Here is an 18,434-nt window from a genome sequence, read left to right as displayed (position 1 = left end):
GAGAGCATCGCGACCTAGCCTAAACACAGGTTCTTCCATAGGAGAGCCACACAGGCACCTGAAATGCCCTCTGATTAAAATTTGAAGGGCTTCAAAATATACTTTTAAGCGGAAACACAAACAGCTATTTTTAACTTTGTGGGAGTCTCAGGCTACATCATATAAACTATAAAATGCCCTACGTGCATCTGAATATATTTTTACTGATTAAGAAGTTGCAAACTGAAGACGCTACATAGCCAGAATATTAATTTGTTCTTCACTTAGGCCTACCTGCATCTGTGTTGGGAACACAGGCATTCACACTGGATGCTTGCCCTTACATAATGCCAAGATCTTTCCACGAGCCACAATAACAGATTTCAGAAAAACGATACATAAGAACCTTTGTCACGGAAACACCTGGTATAGACTGGTATAGGACATGCCTGGAAAACAGTGCTGTGAAATAAGATACAATATAGGAAAGATAAGTTTAGTTTGAGATGATTCGGTGCGATTCAGTTTGATTAGAGAACAAATCGATGCGATTTAGTTCGATGCGACATGATTTAATGCACCAACATATGTTGCATAAACATACATTTAAATCTGCTGCTGATGGAGCGCATGAACTGGGCCTCTGAATTTGATCTTTCTGAGCTGAACAGATCACTCTGGATTCAGATGTTAACAGAATGTGTAACTTAGCCTAATAAACACAACAAATATTGTTCAAGTAAGAATAAGGCAGGTCTGATGCTGAAAAAAAAGGAAATTGATGCATACTACACCGATATTTTATTTTAGCAAACAAATTAGTGTGTAGTTCCAGTAGTTAGCTACATCGCTACATGGCAAAAAAGTAATTAACTACTGAAAACACGACCAAGATTTTAATTTAGTTTAACTACGACCAAGATGTAATGCAAAATGTTGGTAAATTACTAGTTAAACTACATGTAGTTCACTACTCCCCAACACTGGTATGCACATGATGTATGTCTATGGTGTGTACTATGAAGGCACCTGATCTGAGCCATAAAGTAGACTAGGCATCTACCACTATCAGATTGGGGGGGGGGGGGGTTGTAGCCTGTTTTTTGTTCACCACACTTTGGTTCTGAAACCACCTTCATCCACAAATGAACTTGTAAGTTTTGAAGATTAAGCTTCCTCGTTATGAAATTATCAACTTTACTCTGTTTAGAGGTCGATCGATTAATCGGAATGGCCGATTAATTTGGGCAGATTTCAAGTTTTCATAACAATCGGAAATCGCTATTTTTAAACAACATTTTTTTTTTTACAATTTTCAATGACGGCCTAGGAACGGTGGGTTAACTGCCTTGTTCAGGGACAGAACAACATATTTTTACCTTGTCAGCTCAGGGATTCAATCTTGCAAACTTACGGTTAACTAGTCCAACGCTCTAACCACCTGCCTCACGAGGAGCCTGCCTGTTAGCAGGTTAGTTGCTAGCTAGCATTAAACTTATCTTATAATAAACAATCAATCAATCATAATCACTAGTTGTAACTACACATGGTTGATGATATTACTAGTTTATCTAGCGTGTCCTGCGTTGCATATAATATAATAATAATTTTGCACGACCAATTTTTCAGTTTTTAATTTGTTAAAAAAGTTTGAAATATCCAATAAATGTCGTTCCACTTCATGATTGTGTCCCACTTGTTGTTGATTCTTCACAAAAAAATACAGTTTTATATCTTTATGTTTGAAGCCTGAAATGTGGCAAAAGGTCGCAAAGTTCAAGGGGGCCGAATACTTTCGCAAGGCACTGTATATACTGATTGTTTAAAGCAAAACTACCAAAACTATTGCTGATGGTGAACCTGAACAATCAAAATAAAAGATATTGTTCAGCAGGTATAGCCAGATGAGAGTTGTGCCTCTGGTAGCTTACTTTTATAAAACACAATTTTCAACAGTTCAAAGATAACAATAACCTAACAAATTACATTGGTTGTCACATAACTAATAAAGTCTATTATTGCGCAAGCCATTTTAGCATTTGAATGCTGAAGGTGCTGTGCAGTTGTGCAACAGGCCACCTACCTCGCGTTGGTCAGCGTGCGAAGCAAGGCACAATACAGTTTGACTAGGCTATTGATATTCCCTAGGGTTGTTTGGGATGCAAAATTACTTCTAGATCAATGACTGTCAACACAGTTACATGCTTTGTTCAACACTGGAAATGAGGACGCATAGGTTGTCACAAAATATTAGGTATTTTCATAAGGTAGAAAGAAAGCAATATGAGAAAAACATTTGAGTAAATTGGCAGTTCGTTACATTTGAATCTATTTTTTATCCCAACGGGCTCGGTGAAGGTCAAGTCATGCGTACCCCCGAAACATGATTCGCCAAACCACGCTTCTTAACACGGAAGCCAGCTACACCAATGTGTTGGAGTAAACACCGTTCAACTGACGACCGAAATCAGCCTGCAGGCTCCCTGCCCACCACAAGGTGCTAGAGCACGATGATCCAAGTAAAGCCCGCCCGGCCAAACCCTCCCCTAACCCGACGACGCTGGGCCAGTTGTGTGCCACCCTATGGGAAACCCGGTCACGGACGATTGTGACACAGCATGGGATCGAACCCGGGTCTGTAGTGATGCCTCAAGCCCTGCGATGCAGTGCCTAAGACCGCTGCGCCACTATGAAGGCGGAATCTATTTTCTGACTAATGCATGATATACTTGGATCAGTTTGGGGTCCATGGACTGATGCGGTCATATCTTCAATATTTTAATCGGGGGCCGATGCGTATCGGTGAATCGTTACATCCCTAATTATTGTACAGAGCGAAAAAGGTTTTCATCAAAACGCTAAGTTGATACAAGGCATTGATGTTACATTTATGAAAATATCAGACTTCTAAAGTAGTGACAGGTAATTTTTTTTACAGAGAATAAGGCCTCTATGCAGCCTTTATTTTACAGCCAAGGGCCGACTGTCAAACTAAATAACAAAAATAAACTTGGATCTTTATCGTATCCTCAGTGTGGATAGATAGATAAACTCTTCCAATCATTTTGTGGTCCAAGTCTTACTGTTCTAATACCGACGTCCAGATTTTCACAGCATTATCGCTATGCCAAGTTTGTAAGACGAGGAAGTGATGCTGCGTTTCATTTCGGTATATTTCAGCAAGTTAAATTCACTCATTATATTCCATTTTACAAAACACGACTTATCATCAAGCTAATACTATTTTGGCCAAGTCCTCAGGAGAAAGCTCAACATGAACAACTCGGCCTAACCAATAACAATGGAGGATGGTGTTCTTACACCGCTGTGCCACTCGGTTTTCTTATAACTTCCGGCGTCGACAGAGATGGCCGCCTCGCTTCACGTTCCTAGGAAACTATACAGTATTTTTGTATGTGTTATTTATTACATTGATACCCCAGGTAATCTTAGGTTTTATTACATACAGTCGGGAGGAACTATTGGATATAAGAGCAACGTCAACTCACCAACATCACGACCAGGAATACGACTTTCCCGAAGCGGATCCTCTGTTGAGCCTACCACCCAGGAATATGGATCTGATCCCAGTCGGCGACCCAAAACAACTATGGGGCAGAAGGGGCAGACGGAGCGGTTTTCTGGTCAGGCTCCGTAGACGGGCACATCGCGCACCGCTCCCAAGCATACTAATCGCCAATGTCCAGTCTATTGACAACAAGGTAGACGGAATCCGAGCAAGGGTAGCATTCCAGAGAGACATCCGAGACTGGAACGTACTTTGTTTCACGGAAACATGGCCTACTCGAGACACGCTACCTGGTTTCTTCATCGCGCAGACAGAAAAAAGCATCTCTCTGGTAAGAAGAAGGGCGGGGGTGTATGCCTTATGATTAACGAGACGTGGTGTCATCATAACAACATACAGGAACTTCTTTTGTTCACCTGATATAGAATTCCTCACAATCAAATGCCGACCGCATTATGTACCAAGAGAATTCTCTTCGATCATAGTCACAGTCGTGTATATTCCCCCCCAAGCAGACACATCGATGGTCCTGAAAGAACTTCATTGGACTCTACGTAAACTGGAAACCACATATGCATTTATTGTAGCCATGGATTTTAACAAGACTAATCTGAAAACAAGGCTCCCCAAATTCTATCAGCATGTCGATTGTGCAACCAGGGCTGGCAAAATCCTAGACCACTGTTATTCTAACTTCCGTGACGCATATAAGCCCTCCCCCGCCCTCCCTTCGTAAAAGCTGACCACCACTCCATTTTGTTGCTCCCAGCCTATAGAGAGAAACTAAAACAGGAAGCACCCGTGCTCAGGTCTGTTCAACGCTGGTCCGACCAACCGGATTCCACGCTTCAAGACTGCTTCGATCATGTGGACTGGGATATGTTCTACATTGACGAATACGCTTATTCGGTGTGCGAGTCTATTAACAAGTGCATTGGTGATGTTGTACCCACAGCGTCTAAAACATTCCCCAACCAGAAACCGTGGACTGATGGCAGCATTCGCGCAAAACTGAACGTGCGAACCAATGCTTTTAATCAGGGCAAGGTTACCGGAAACATAACCGAATACAAACAGTGTAGATATTCCCTCCACAAGGCAATAAAACGAGCTAAGCATCAGTACAGAGACAAAGTGGAGTCGCAATTCAACGGCTCAGACACGAGAGGTATGTGGCAGGGTTTTTTTTGCTCGCTTTGAGGACAATACAGTGCCACTGACATGGCCCACTACCAAAACCTATAGGCATTCCTTCACTGTAGCCAACGTGAGTAAAACATTTAAACGTGTTAACCCTCGCAAGGCTGCAGGCCCAGACGGCATCCCCGGCCGCATCCTCAGAGCATGCGCAGACCAGCTGGCTGGTGCGTTTACAGACATATTCAATCAATCCTTATCCCAGTCTGCTGTCCCCACTTGCTTCAAGAGGGCCACCATTGTTCCTGTTCCCGAGAAAACTAAGGTAACTGAGCTAAATGACTACAGCCCTGTAGCACTCACTTCAGTCATCAAGAACTGCTTTGAGAGACTAGTCAAGGACCATATCACCTCCACCCTACCTGACACCCTAAACCCACTCCAATTTGTTTACCGCCCCAATAGGTCCACAGACGACGCAATCGCCATCACACTACACACTGCCCTAACCCATCGGGACAAGAGGAATACCTATGTAAGAATGCTGTTCATCGATTACAGCTCAGCATTTAACACGATAGTACCCTCCAAACTCATCATTAAGCCCGAGACCCTGGGTCTGACCCCGCCCTGTGCAACTGGGTCCTGGACTTCCTGACCGGCCACCCCCAGGTGGTGAGGGTAGGTAACAACATCTCCACCCCGCTGATCTTCAACACTGGGTCCCCACAAGGGTGCAATCTCAGCCCGCTCCTGTACTCCCTGTTCATCCACGACTGCGTGGCCATGCATGCCATGCATGCCTCCAACTCAATCATGAAGTTTGCAGATGACACCTCAGTGGTAGGCTTGATTACCAACAATGACGAGACGGCCTACAGGGAGGAGGTGAGGGACCTCGGAGTGTGGTGTCAGGAAAATAACCTTACACTCAATGTCAACAAAACAAAGGAGATGATCGTGGACTTCCAAAAGGAGATGATCGTGGACTTCAGGAAACACCAGAGGGAGCACCCCCCTATCCACATCGATGGGACAGTAGTGGAGAGGGTGGAGAGTTATGTTCCTCGGCGTACACATCACGGACAAACTGAAATGGTCCACACACACAAACAGCTTGGTGAAGAAGGCGCAGCAGCGCCTCTTCAAACTCAAGAGGCTGACGAAATTCGGCTCATCACCAAAAACTCTCAAACTTTTACAGATGCACAATTGAGAGCATCCTGTCGGGCTGTATCACCGCCTGGTACGGCAGCTGCTCCGCCCATAAATGGAAGGCTCTCCAGAGGGTAGTGAGGTCTGCACAACGCATCACCGGGTGCAAACTACCTGCCCTCCAGGACACCAACACCACCCGATGTCACAGGAAGGCCAAAAAGATAATCAAGGACAACAACCACCTGAGCCACTGCCTGTTCACCCCGCTGGAAAAACAGCCATCACTAACATTGAGTGGCTGCTGCCAACATACGGACTTAACTCCAGCCAATTTAATAATGGAAAAATTGATGTAATCAATTTATCACTAACCACTTTATATTATATAATGTTTACTTACCCTACATTACTCATCTCATATGTATATACTGTACGTTATAGCATCTACTGCATCTTGCCATCTTGATGTAATTAAATGCATCACTAGCCACTTTAAACAATGCCACTTTATATAATGTTCTCATACCCTACATTACTCATCTCAAATGTATATACTGTACTAGATACCATCTACTGCATCTTGCCTATGCCGTTCGGCCATCACTCATTTATATATTTTTATGTACATATTCGTATTAATTCCTTTACACTTGTAGTTGTTGTGAAATTGTTAGGTTAGATCGTTGGTTATTACTGCATTGTTGGAACTAGAAGCACAAGCATTTCGCTACACTTGCATTAACACCTGCTAACCATGTGTATGTGACAAATACATTTGATTTAAGTGAAAAAAGTGTTTTCTATTCAACTGCAACTATAACCCCCTTTCGAATCGTGGTGGAAGAACCCCCTCAATTGAAGCTCTGATTTATTATATGACTGCACTGAATAGCCTACTTACAGTAAGCCCCTCTTGACTATTTTAGACTGAATAGGTTAATATTTTACAGGCTTTATCATCTATAATGTACCATGTCAATATCATATTCATAATGTCAATTCTTACAAATTTATATTCAAGATATAGGCTAAGCATACCTATGCAGCAGGCTACAGTTTAGCACAGTTTACATTTGTTTAGGCCTATATCGCTTTATCTTGGAGGAATGGATTTCATTTAATACCTTACCAGTTTTTCCTTCAAGAAAATTGTCCCTGCTGTCCCGTGCTATAGTTTACTTAACCATGCAGAACATTTAACGTGAAGAGTTAAGGCTTATCCGTCAATCTCAATGGCATCACACCAGTAAATAATAGAGAAGATGAGGCTGCATGGAAGTGATGATCCCATTGATGGTGCGCTCTCCATGGCAGCTGAGTGGCTGAAAAAACATGATTTTGGGGATTTTCATGAACTGTAATCCATAGAATAGTCATTTGGAGGAAGGAGTTGACCTATATTTGGCATAACTATGAAAAACAGAAATAATTGATCAACGTTGGCATATGTATGACATTTTGGCCTTACCCAGGCCTCCTTTAAGACTCCATAGTGTCTCATCTGTAAGTGCTACAAAGCAAATATTGGTGTCTTATGAAGCTTTACTGCTTGCTTTGTAACATGAGTAGTATGTTGATTTCAATATAAACATTTGTTTACGTAAATTTATGAATATAGATAAATATAAAACATCAATATTGAAATAATTTTTTTGATTTTGAATTTATTATTTTTTATTGTGGAACAAAATATATCAAAGTCCCAGAGTGGGATCTCTGCTACGTTGAGTTATTATCCAGTTTGTAAGCATTACCAACAGAGTGAATGTAACAATTTATTCAAATGATCACCTCTTATGGTGATTTGCAGGATGTGCCAGTACAACTAAAAGGAGGGCTGTGATTGGTTACATTGCCTACTTTGACATTTTCTATTTATAAAATAGGCCATAACTTAAAATTGCCTGAGGTCCCACTCTGGAACTTTGATATGCCCTTAGAGTACATTATGTTGAACAATATATTGAACAATTTGCCAAATCCAAAATGTTATATATTCAATATCCAAGTTTATATTTTTCAATATTAATAAATTCATGTAAAACTATGTTTTATTGAAATCAAAATACTACTTGTATTACAGAGCAAGTGGTAAAGCTTCATATGATAAATGTTTTCCTTGTAGCATGTACAGATTAAACATTATGGAGTCTTAAAGGACACCTGCGTAAGGCCAACATTTTAAAAAATACACCAACTTTGATTAATTATTTCTCAATTATGCATTTAGATAAGTTAAACACAATAGATGTCGGAAGTTTACATATACCTTAACAAAATACATTTAAACTCAGTTTTTCACAATTCCTTAAATTTAATCCTAGTAAAATTCCGTTTTAGGTCAGTTAGGATCACCACTTTATTTTAAGAATGGGAAATGTCAGAATAATAATAGAGTAATTTATTTCAGCATTTATTTATTTCATCACATTCCCAGTGGATCAGAAGTTTACATACACTCAACTAGTATTGGGTAGCATTGCCTTTAAATTGTCTAACCTGGGTCAAACGTTTTGGGTAGCCTTCCACAATAAGTTGGGTGAATTTTGGCCCATTCCTCCTGACAGTTGGTGTAACTAAGTCAGATTGTAGGCCTCCTTGCTCGCACAATTTCTTTCAGTTCTGCACACAAATGTTCTATAGGATTGACGTCATGGCTTTGTGATGGCCTCTCCAATACCTTGACTTTGTTGTCCTTAAGCCATTTTGCCACAACTTTGGAAGTATGCTTGGGGTCATTGTCCATTTGGAAGACCCATTTGCGACCAAGCTTTAACTTCCTGACTGATGTCTTGAGATGTTGCTTCAATATATCCACATAATTTTCCAACCTCATGATGCTATCTATTTTGTGAAGTGCACCAGTCCCTCCTGCAGCAAAGCAACATGATGCTGCCACCCCCGTGCTTCATGGTTGGGATGGTGTTTTTTGGCTTACAAGCCTCCCCCTTTTTCCTCCAAACATAACGATGGTCATTATGGCCAAACTGGTCTGATGAAACAAAATAAAACTGAGGACATTTCTCTAAAAAGTACGACCTTTGTCCCCGTGTGCAGTTGCAAACCGTAGTCTGGCTTTTTTATGGTTTTTTGGAGCAGTGGCTTCTTCCTTGCTGAGCAGCTTATGTCGATATAGGACTCGTTTTACTGTGGATATAGATAATTTTGTACCGGTTTCCTCCAGCATCTTCACAAAGTCCCTTTCTGTTGTTCTGGGATTGATTTGCACTTTTCGCACCAAAGTACATTAATCTCTAGGAGACAGAACACGTCTCCTTCCTGAGAGCTATGACGGCTGCGTGGTCCCATAGTGTTATACTTGCGTACATTTGTTTGTACAGATGAACGTGGTACCGTCAGGCATTTGGAAATTGCTCCCAAGGATGAACCAGACTTGTGGAAGTCTACAATTTTTTTTCCTGAGGTCTTGGCTGATTTTCCCATGATATCAAGCATAGAGGCACTGAGTTTGAAGGTAGGGCTTGAATTACATCCACAGGTACACCTCCAATTGACTCAAATGATGTCAACTAGCCTATCAGAAGCTTCTAAAGCCATGGCATCATTTTCTGGAACTTTCCAAACTGTTTAAAGGCACAGTCAACTTAGTGTATGTAAAACTTCTGACCCACTGGAATTGTGATACAGTGAAATAATCTGGATGTAAACAATTGTTGGAAAAATTACTTGTCATGCACAACGTAGATGCCCTAACTGACTTGCCAAAACTATAGTTTGTTAACAAGAAATTTGTGGAGTGGTGGAAAAAAAAATAGTTTTAATGACTCCAACCTCCGACTTCAACTGCATATCTCAGCAATTGTTCCTCCAAAGGACTATTCTATTCTAATAAACTCCCCAAAATTGTATTTTTTTGTCTGAGTTTTGTGAGGAATCACTGGTTCAGAAACCCCTTTGAATGTAAAATGCACCAGATACATGAAACTATGCAGTCATGCATGGCATAAAACCAACAATAACTGATTCAGAATACAAGGCCCCTTGTTAATGATGGAAAAGGACCCCATTAGGAAAATGGCAAAGTTTTTAGGTCATTAAAAAAGATTAAAGGTCCAATGCAGTCGATTTTAATCGCAATATCAAATTATCTGGGTAACAAATAAGTACCCTGTTTTCAATTAAAATGGTCAAAAATAAACAAAAATAGCTTATTAGCTATTAGACATTAGACGAAATGTCTAATGTCTAATAGCTAATAAGCTATTTTTGTTTATTTTTGACCATTTTAATTGAAAACAGGGTACTTACTTATTTTAGCAAATAATTTTGCTAGGACCGTCTGGGAATGGGAAAACGATCTGTTATAGGCAGAAAGGTTTGGTACTCTTTCTTATTGGTCTATTAACTAAATTTACCAAAACCTCCATCCCACCAAAACAGACTGAAATTCCAGGCAGTCTTTTCAAACAGCTCTTACACTTTAAGGGCATTATCATAATTTTCACAATATTATTCCAACCTCATAGTGTAGAAAAATATAGCACATAGGAAAGTCAAGTTTTGACTGCACTGGGCCTTTAAAAGGAAGATGATGCACATGCGGACAATTCCTTTTGTTCTAAGAGCCCTAGCCATTTAATTGATATGGACCCATTGTCCAACATAAATCAGGGAGGCAGGGGGAACACAGAAGGCCACAGTAATGCAGCATTAAGAATTGAAGAAGAGGGAGAAATAATGAACACATGACAGAGTGAACATTCCTCTTGGGAGCTCTTCCATAATACAGAGGCAATGACTAATTGTATGCTTCTGGGTTTGTCACCATTTCAGAATGCTCACCATTTTCTTCCTGAAATCAGCTTCAGGAGAATGGAAGAAATTGCCTTATAATAGTCTATGGTCTGGAAAAAGAGGGTCAGCGACCTCGGACAGTTGTATGGTTGCAGTCTCTAGCTACATGGTTATATTTGAAACCTTCCTGAAAACAAAGTGTACTGGAAAAGTCCAATCCGAGCTTCATTCGGATTTTGAAAAACAGTCAGTTTTCTGAATACCCCTTATCGCACTGCAAATATCAACACATCCAGTCATCCTGGTGATAACGATAAGCTGCAATTAGATGCAAGGCAGAGAGGCAAGTAGAGCAGCTTAAGAGCTTTCCAGTATCCATTAGTTTAACAGAGTTGAACAGAGTGAAATGATAACGCCACACCGACTGCATACACACAGAAAATGCATTGAGTTTCAAATCAGAAATATAGGTTATTTTGTCTATAATTGGCATCGTCAAATGACCTCTTAATTCATTTCAAAAACCCCGCCAAGGACCTTCAAAATGGTCCCCATATCCATTTCCACTCTGTCAGAGCTGCACAGAGTCAATGACCCGGTGGTTGTGGAGTGGTAAACTTGTTTGTTGAGCTGATTCATACCACAGGGATAATCTCTAGCCCAATGAATCATTGGGATTCAGGCACAGCTTCTGCCACTGATCACAAGCAACCCAGATTGACACCAGGGAATTAGACTCTTCTCTAGAGAGATCGTCTGAGGTGTAAGTCGGTTTGACATGACAGCCGTCGGGCAAGCAGAGAATAGGGCAAAAATAGTGCACTCCATCATCGCTGTTGCTAAGGTAATTTTGTGATGAGCGCCATCAACTATTAATCACAAAATAACTAACAATATCTCATCACTGCTGTTCACAGGCCAAGCCAGACAACCAGATAGAATTCAGCTTTTTAAATTCAATACATAAAACCTACAACAAAATGCATACGTTTTATCACTTAACTTAAATAGTCCTTCGTATTCAGGTCCACACCTTCTCTTTAAAGGCCCAGTACTGTTAAAAATATGTTTTTCTTTTGTGGAATTGTGAAAATGATGATAATACACTTTCAGTATGAGAGCTGTTCGAAAAGACCGCCTGAAATTTCAGCATCTTTTGGTGGGAAGGAGTTTTGGCCTGCCTGGTGAATTATACTGAAAAATATATATAAAACGCAACATGTAAAGCTTTGGCCCCACGTTTCATCAACCAAAATAAAATATCCCCGAAATGTTCCATACGAACAAACGGCTTATTCTTCTCAAATTTGAAGCACAAATTAGTTTACATCCTTGTTAGTGAGCATTTATCCTTTGCCAAGAAAATTCATCCACCTGACAGGTGTGGCATATCAAGAAGCTGATTAAACAGCATGATCCTTGCACCTTTTGCTGGGGCAACAAACGGCCACTAAAATGTGCAGTTTTGTCACAAAACATAATGCCCCAAATATGCCACCTCCAACGTAATTTTAGAAAATTTGCCAGTACGTCCAACCAGCCTCACAACCGCAAACCACATGTAACCACGCCAGCCAGGACATCCATATCTAAAAACAGAAACATCCACTGTCAACTGCATTAATTTTCAGCAAAATGTACATGTGCAAATAATTGTATAAACATAACAAGATTCAACAACAGACATAAACTGAACAAATTCCACAGATATGTGACTAACAGAAATTGAATCATGTGTCCCTGAACAAAGTGGTTAAAATCAAAAGTAACAGTCAGTATCTGGTGTGGCCACCAGCAGCATTAAGTACTGCAGTGCATCTCCACCTCATGAACTGCACCAGATTTGCCAGTTCTTGCTGTGAGATGTTACCCCACTCTTCCACCAAGGCACCTGCAAGTTCCTGGACATTTCTGGAGGGGAATGGCCCTAACCCTCACCCTCCGATCCAACAGGTCCCAGACATACTCAATGGGATTGAGATCCGGGCTCTTCGCTGGCCATGGTAGAAGACTAACATTACTGTCTTGCAGGAAATCACGCACAGAACGAGCAGCATGGCTGGTGGCATTGTCGTGTTGGAGGGTCATGTCAGGATGAGCCTGCAGGAAAGGTACCACATGAGGGAGGAGAATATATTCCCTGTAACATACAGCATTGAGATTCCCTGCAATGACAACAAGCTCAGCCGATGATGCTGTGACACACCGCCCCAAACCATGACGGACCCTCCACCTCCAATCGATCCCGCTCCAGAGTACAGGCCTCGGTGTAACGTTCATTCCTTCGACAATAAACGCAAATCTGACCTTCACCCCTGGTGAGACAAGACCGCGACTCATCAGTGAAGAGCACTTTTTGCCAGTCCTGTCTGGTCCAGCGACGGTGGGTTTGTGCCCATAGGCGACGTTGTTGCCGGTGATGTCTGGTGAGAACCTGCCTCACAACAGGCCTACAAGCCCTCAGTCCAGTCTCTCTCAGCCTATTGCGGAAAGTCTGAGCACTGATGGGGGGATTGTGCGTTCCTGGTGTAACTCGGGCAGTTGTTGCCATCCTGTACCTGTCCCAAAGGTGTGATGTTCGGATGCACCGATCCTGTGCAGGTGTTGTTACACCTGGTCTGCCACTGGGAGGATGATCAGCTGTCCTTCCTGTAGCAATGTCTTAGGCGAACATGGCAATTTATTGCCCTGGCCACATCTACAGTCCTCATGCCTCCTTGCAGCATGGCTAAGGCACGTTCACGCAGATGAGCAGGGACCCTGGGCATCTTTCTTTTGGTGTTTTTCAGTAGAAAGGCCTCTTAGTGTCCTACGTTTTCATAACTGTGACCTTAATTGCCTACTGTCTGTGAGCTGTTAGTGTCTTAACGACCGTTCCACAGGTGCATGTTCATTAATTGTTTATGGTTCACTGAACAAGATTGGGAAACAGTGTTTAAACCCTTTACAATGAAGATCTGTGAAGTTACTTGGATTTTCACAGATAATTTTTGAAAGACAGGTTCGTGAAAAAGGGACATTTATTTTTTTGTTGAGTTTAGTTTCTTGACCTGTGGGATCGTCTGAGACCAGCCATCCGAGCAGCTGATGAAACTGAGGAGTATTTCTTTCTGTAATAATGCCCTTTTGTGGGGAAAAAGTCATTCTGATTGGCTGGGACTGGCTCCCCAGTGGGTGGGCCTGGCTCCCAAGTGGATGGGCCTATGCCCTCCCAGGCCCACCCATCCATGACTGCACCCCCATGTCCAGTCATGTGAAATCCATAGATTAGAGACAAATTAATTTATTTCAATTGACTGATTGTCGCGTTTATATTTTTGTTCAGTATAGAATGTGGAGAAAGGAGTACAGGTGCATCAAAGCTTGGACCGAGAATGAAAAACAGCTTCTATGTCCAGCCCATCAGACGGTTAAATAGTCACTACTAGCCGGTCTCCACCCAGTACCCTGCCCTGAACATAGTCACTGATACTAGCTGACTACCACCCGGTACTCTACCCTGCAGCCCTATGTACATAGTCATTCATCACTGGTCACTTTTTAATGTTTAAATACTGTTTTACCCATTTCATATGTATATACTTTATTCTAGTCAAGGCTAATCCTAGATAACGACTGCTGTACACACATTTCCTATTTATATACTGGCTACACTGTCTATATACACACACACACACACACACACAGTACCAATCAAAAGTTTGGACACACCTACTCGTTGAAGGGTTTTTCTTTATTTTTACTATTTTCTACATTCAAGAATAAGTTTGATGTCTTCACTATAGGAAATCAAGGTAGCCACCCTTTGCCTTGATGACAGCGTTGCACACTCTTGGCATTCTCTCAACCAGATAGATATATATCTATATATCTATCTAATATATATAACCGGTAAGAAATGTCTAATTAGCGGTGCGGACTAGTAGCGTTTCAATCTGTGATGTCACTTGCTCTTAGACCTTGAAGTAGTTGTTTCGAGGGTGACTGTTGTCGATGTGTGCAGAGGGTTCCTGGTTCAAGTCCAGGTTGGGGCGAGGAGAGGGATGGAAGCAATACAGTTACATTGGTGCCGTGACCCTGATCACTGATTACTGCGGAGAAGGAGTTCAAAGGGGAGAAGTGAGGGTCGGATAAGGAGTTCAAAGAGGGGTGAGTGTAACCGGTCTGAAATGGCTAGTTAGCGGTGCGCGCTAGTAGTGTTTCAATCGGTGTCGTCATTTGCTCCGAGACCTTGAAGTAGTTGTTTCCCTTGCTCTGCAAAGACTGCAACTTTTGTGGAGCGATAGGTAACAATGCTTCAAGGGTGACTGTTGCCAAGCCCAGGTTGGGCGAGGGACGGAAGCAATACTGATATATATTTCGGACTCTGACATTGATCGTTCTGATGACTTCTCAATTTCTTTTCATTTTGGGGGATTTGTGTGTACTTTCACTGCACCTGCGATAACATCTGCAAAATATGTGTATGTGACCAATGAAATTTTATTTCATCAATAACCTACCCTATTTTTCTGAAGTCAATCATGTCTTAAGGAGGCACTGTAACTAGCTTGCTTACAACTTGGGATGAGTGTGTTGCAGAAATAAATAGGCCTATACTAAAACATTTACAAATGTTTGCTACAGAGGCAGTTAGTATGTTATGAATTTCGAGATATGAATTATGAAAGCCAATTTTTTTTTCAAGGGGGAGTGCCCTTTTTTCATTTTGAGCACCTGCCCCCAGAAAGTCTGTGCATGGCCCTGCATACAGTGCAGATAAATTCTTCAAATTCATTATTTTACACAATATCTCATAACAGCACTGGAAAACAATGGTTGGCCAACCCCTGACCAAAATGGCTGATCCCATCATAGTTAGGTTCCCTCCATTCTACGATTCTAATTCTATGAAAAAAAACACACGGGCTAAGAATAGATTGTTTTTTGTAGCGCGAGTGACCCAGTTTAGAATTGCTAACGTTGAATGCAAAACTGAAATGTATCAAATTATAGGCTGCTTATTGTTTGGTGTCACAGCACTATTTGGCTAGATATTGAAACTCTATCGTCCGTGAATGCAGAGACAGAGGGAAATTGAAGCTGCTTTGCTTGTTTTCCTACCTCAGGAGAGCCGTATCGCCTTGTCGGGTGACCACACTTTCAATCGATGCATAGTCCACAGTTTGTCCAGCGGGTAAGCACGAAGGCAAAAAGCAGCACAGACTGAGAATTATAGCGGTAAGCCATTGACTGGAGACACACACATCCTGCACCGCAATCATTATGTCCATCACAGCTGGATTGTATATTATCCAAGTCGCATGAAAACCTTAAAGCAAACCTTTTATTCCCACACTTTCCTCCTCAAAAGCCTAAATAAATGGCGCGTCGTATAATGTAGTTTTCCAGATTTGTTTTGTTGGAGCCGTAGCCTACTGTGCGCGAGCAAGTGCAGCCTACTCTCCAGTGGCTTGCACACCATCTAGTGAAGAAATGCGATAAAATGGGAGCAGACCTAGCGGCAGACAACTCCCAGGCTCTGATCCTGTTGCCATGCGGCCGTTTCCCAGGCAACCTGTTCCCAGTGGTTCGTGATAGAGCAGTTAAAGGGTTGTCACTAGTTACCACAGCCAGACAGTCAAAATATCATCACAAAGTATGATCAAAAATGTTTTTTTTTGTCTTCACTTAATCTTAGGGTTAGGCATAATGTTCGTAGTGTGGTTAAATATTGGGTTAAGGTTAGAGTTTCGTTTAAAATAAGAGTTTAATAAGAGAGATTGTAGCTATTTATAGGCGGGGTTTAGCCATAATGATGATTTTGTGGCTGAGGTAACTAGAGATGACCCAGTAAAGGTGCCACAGTACTGTCTACATCACTACCCAATAGCAATAGCAAAGATCGATTGGAGAATCATCCTCAGGGACAGATCGAAATTTACTGGGGGGAGGGGTGATCAAAAATAGGGGAGGGCTGTACATTTTTTTATTTTTGGCTTTGGGGGGGGGGGGGGGGGGGGGGGGGGGGGGGGGGCGCACATGGGAGGGTAGTGCATTTTTTCCCCTGGTCTGCTCGTATTTTGCCAATAAACAATGGCCTGACTTACTTTTGATATTACCCTAATAAAGTTTAGAAACTTTTGTGAAGTTATGGTATGACTGATATTAGTTGTATTTTTCTATATCTGTATAGTAGACCCAGTAGCTGACAAAGAAATGCTTGTCTGTGGCATATCTCTCTGGAGTCAGACCTAAGCTTCTCTTCCTTACAGGAAATATATATATATATATCTACTCATTCAAGGATTTTTCTTTATTTTTACTATTTTCTACATTGTAGAATAATAGTGACCACATCAAAACTATGAAAAAACATACAAATTATGTAGTAATCAAATATGTTTTTAACAAATCAAAATATATTTTAGATTCTTCAAAGTAGCCACCCTTTGCCTTGATGACAGCTTTGCACACTCTTGGCATTCTCTCAACCAGCTTCACTTGGAATGCTTTTCCAACAGTTTTGAAGTAGCTCCCACATATGCTGAGCACTTGTTGGCTGCTTTTCCGTTACTCTGCGGTCCAACTCATCCCAAACCATGTCGATTGGGTTGAGGTCGTGTGATTGTGGAGTCCAGGTCATCTGATTCAGCACTCCATCACTCTCCTTCTTGGTCAAATAGCCCTTACACAGCCTGGAGGTGTGTTGGGTCATTGTCCTGTTGAAAACAAATGATAGTCCCACTAAGCACAAACCAGATGGGATCACATATTGCTGCAGAATGCTGTGGTAGCCATGCTGGTTAAGTGTGGCTTGAATTCTAAATAAATCACAGACAGTGTCACCAGCAAAGAACCATCACATCTCCTCCTCCGTGCATCACGGTGGGAACCACACACCATCCGTTCACCTACTCTGCCTCTCACAAAGATGTGGCGGTTGGAACCACAAATCTCAAACTTGGACTCATCAGACCAAAGGACAGATTTCCACCAGTCTAATGTCCAATGCTTGTGTTTATTGGCCCAAACAAGTCTCTTCTTCTTATTGGTGTCCTTTGCAGTGGTTTCTTTGCAGCAATTTGTCCATGTAGGCCTGATTCACGCAGTCTCATCAGAACAGTTGATGTTGAGATGTGTCTGTTACTTGAACTCTGTGCAGTTGTCTCGCCCTGACCTGTTTTCTTTATATATTTTGGTTAGGTCAGGGTATGACGAGGGTGGTATGTGTGTTTATATCTCATCTAGGCTTTTTTACTGTCTAGGGGTTTTGTAGGTTTATGGGGTTGTTTACCATCTAGGTGTTTATGTAGATCTATGGTTGCCTAGATTGGTTCTCAATTAGAGGCAGGTGTATCGTTGTCTCTGATTGGGAACCATATTTAGGCAGCCATCTTCTTTGGGTAATTCGTGGGTTATTGCCTATGTTATGTTGCACGTTAGCGCAGTGTTTCGGTAGCAGTCATGTTCGTTTTGTTCTTCGTGGTCTTCCTTCAATAAAGAAGAATGTATTCACACCACGCTGCACATTGGTCCCCTCCATACGATAATCGTGACAGAATAACCCACCAACAATGGACCAAGCAGCGTGGTAACGGACAGCAGCAGCAATCACAGGACTTCTGGACTTGGGAGGAGATTCTGGACGGCAAAGGACCCTGGGCACAGCCAGGGGAATATCGCCGTCCCAAAACAGAACTGGAGGCAGTGAAAGCAGAGAGGCGCCGGTATGAGGAGGCAGCGCGGCTGGAAGCCAGAGTGGCAGCCCCAAAAATGTATTGGGGGAGGGCCCACGGGGAGTGTGGCGAAGTCAGGTAGGAGACCTGCGCCTGCTCCCCGTGCTTACCATAGAGAGAGAGGGCGTTGTACCGGGCATGCACCGTGTTATGTAGTT

At 42.0% G+C, this 18,434-nt stretch overlaps 1 protein-coding gene across 2 annotated transcripts in view; it reads right to left on the bottom strand.

The window, feature by feature from the left end:
- negr1 (neuronal growth regulator 1) overlaps positions 1-16,098 on the bottom strand; it is a 400,053-nt gene extending 383,955 nt beyond the window's left edge. The window contains exon 1 of one of the 2 annotated variants that reach the window (XM_021599922.2): positions 15,662-16,098. In XM_021599922.2, the coding sequence (XP_021455597.2) occupies positions 15,662-15,831 (170 nt within the window). In that variant the 5' untranslated portion in view covers positions 15,832-16,098. The remainder of the gene's footprint in view (positions 1-15,661) is intronic. The other variant, XM_021599923.2, reaches the window with a different exon arrangement.
- Between the last annotated feature and the right edge of the window lie 2,336 nt (positions 16,099-18,434).

Source organism: Oncorhynchus mykiss, chromosome 4 (assembly GCF_013265735.2).
Source record: "Oncorhynchus mykiss isolate Arlee chromosome 4, USDA_OmykA_1.1, whole genome shotgun sequence".
Lineage (NCBI taxonomy): Eukaryota > Metazoa > Chordata > Actinopteri > Salmoniformes > Salmonidae > Oncorhynchus > Oncorhynchus mykiss.
This window is presented reverse-complemented; position numbering and strand designations above follow the sequence as displayed.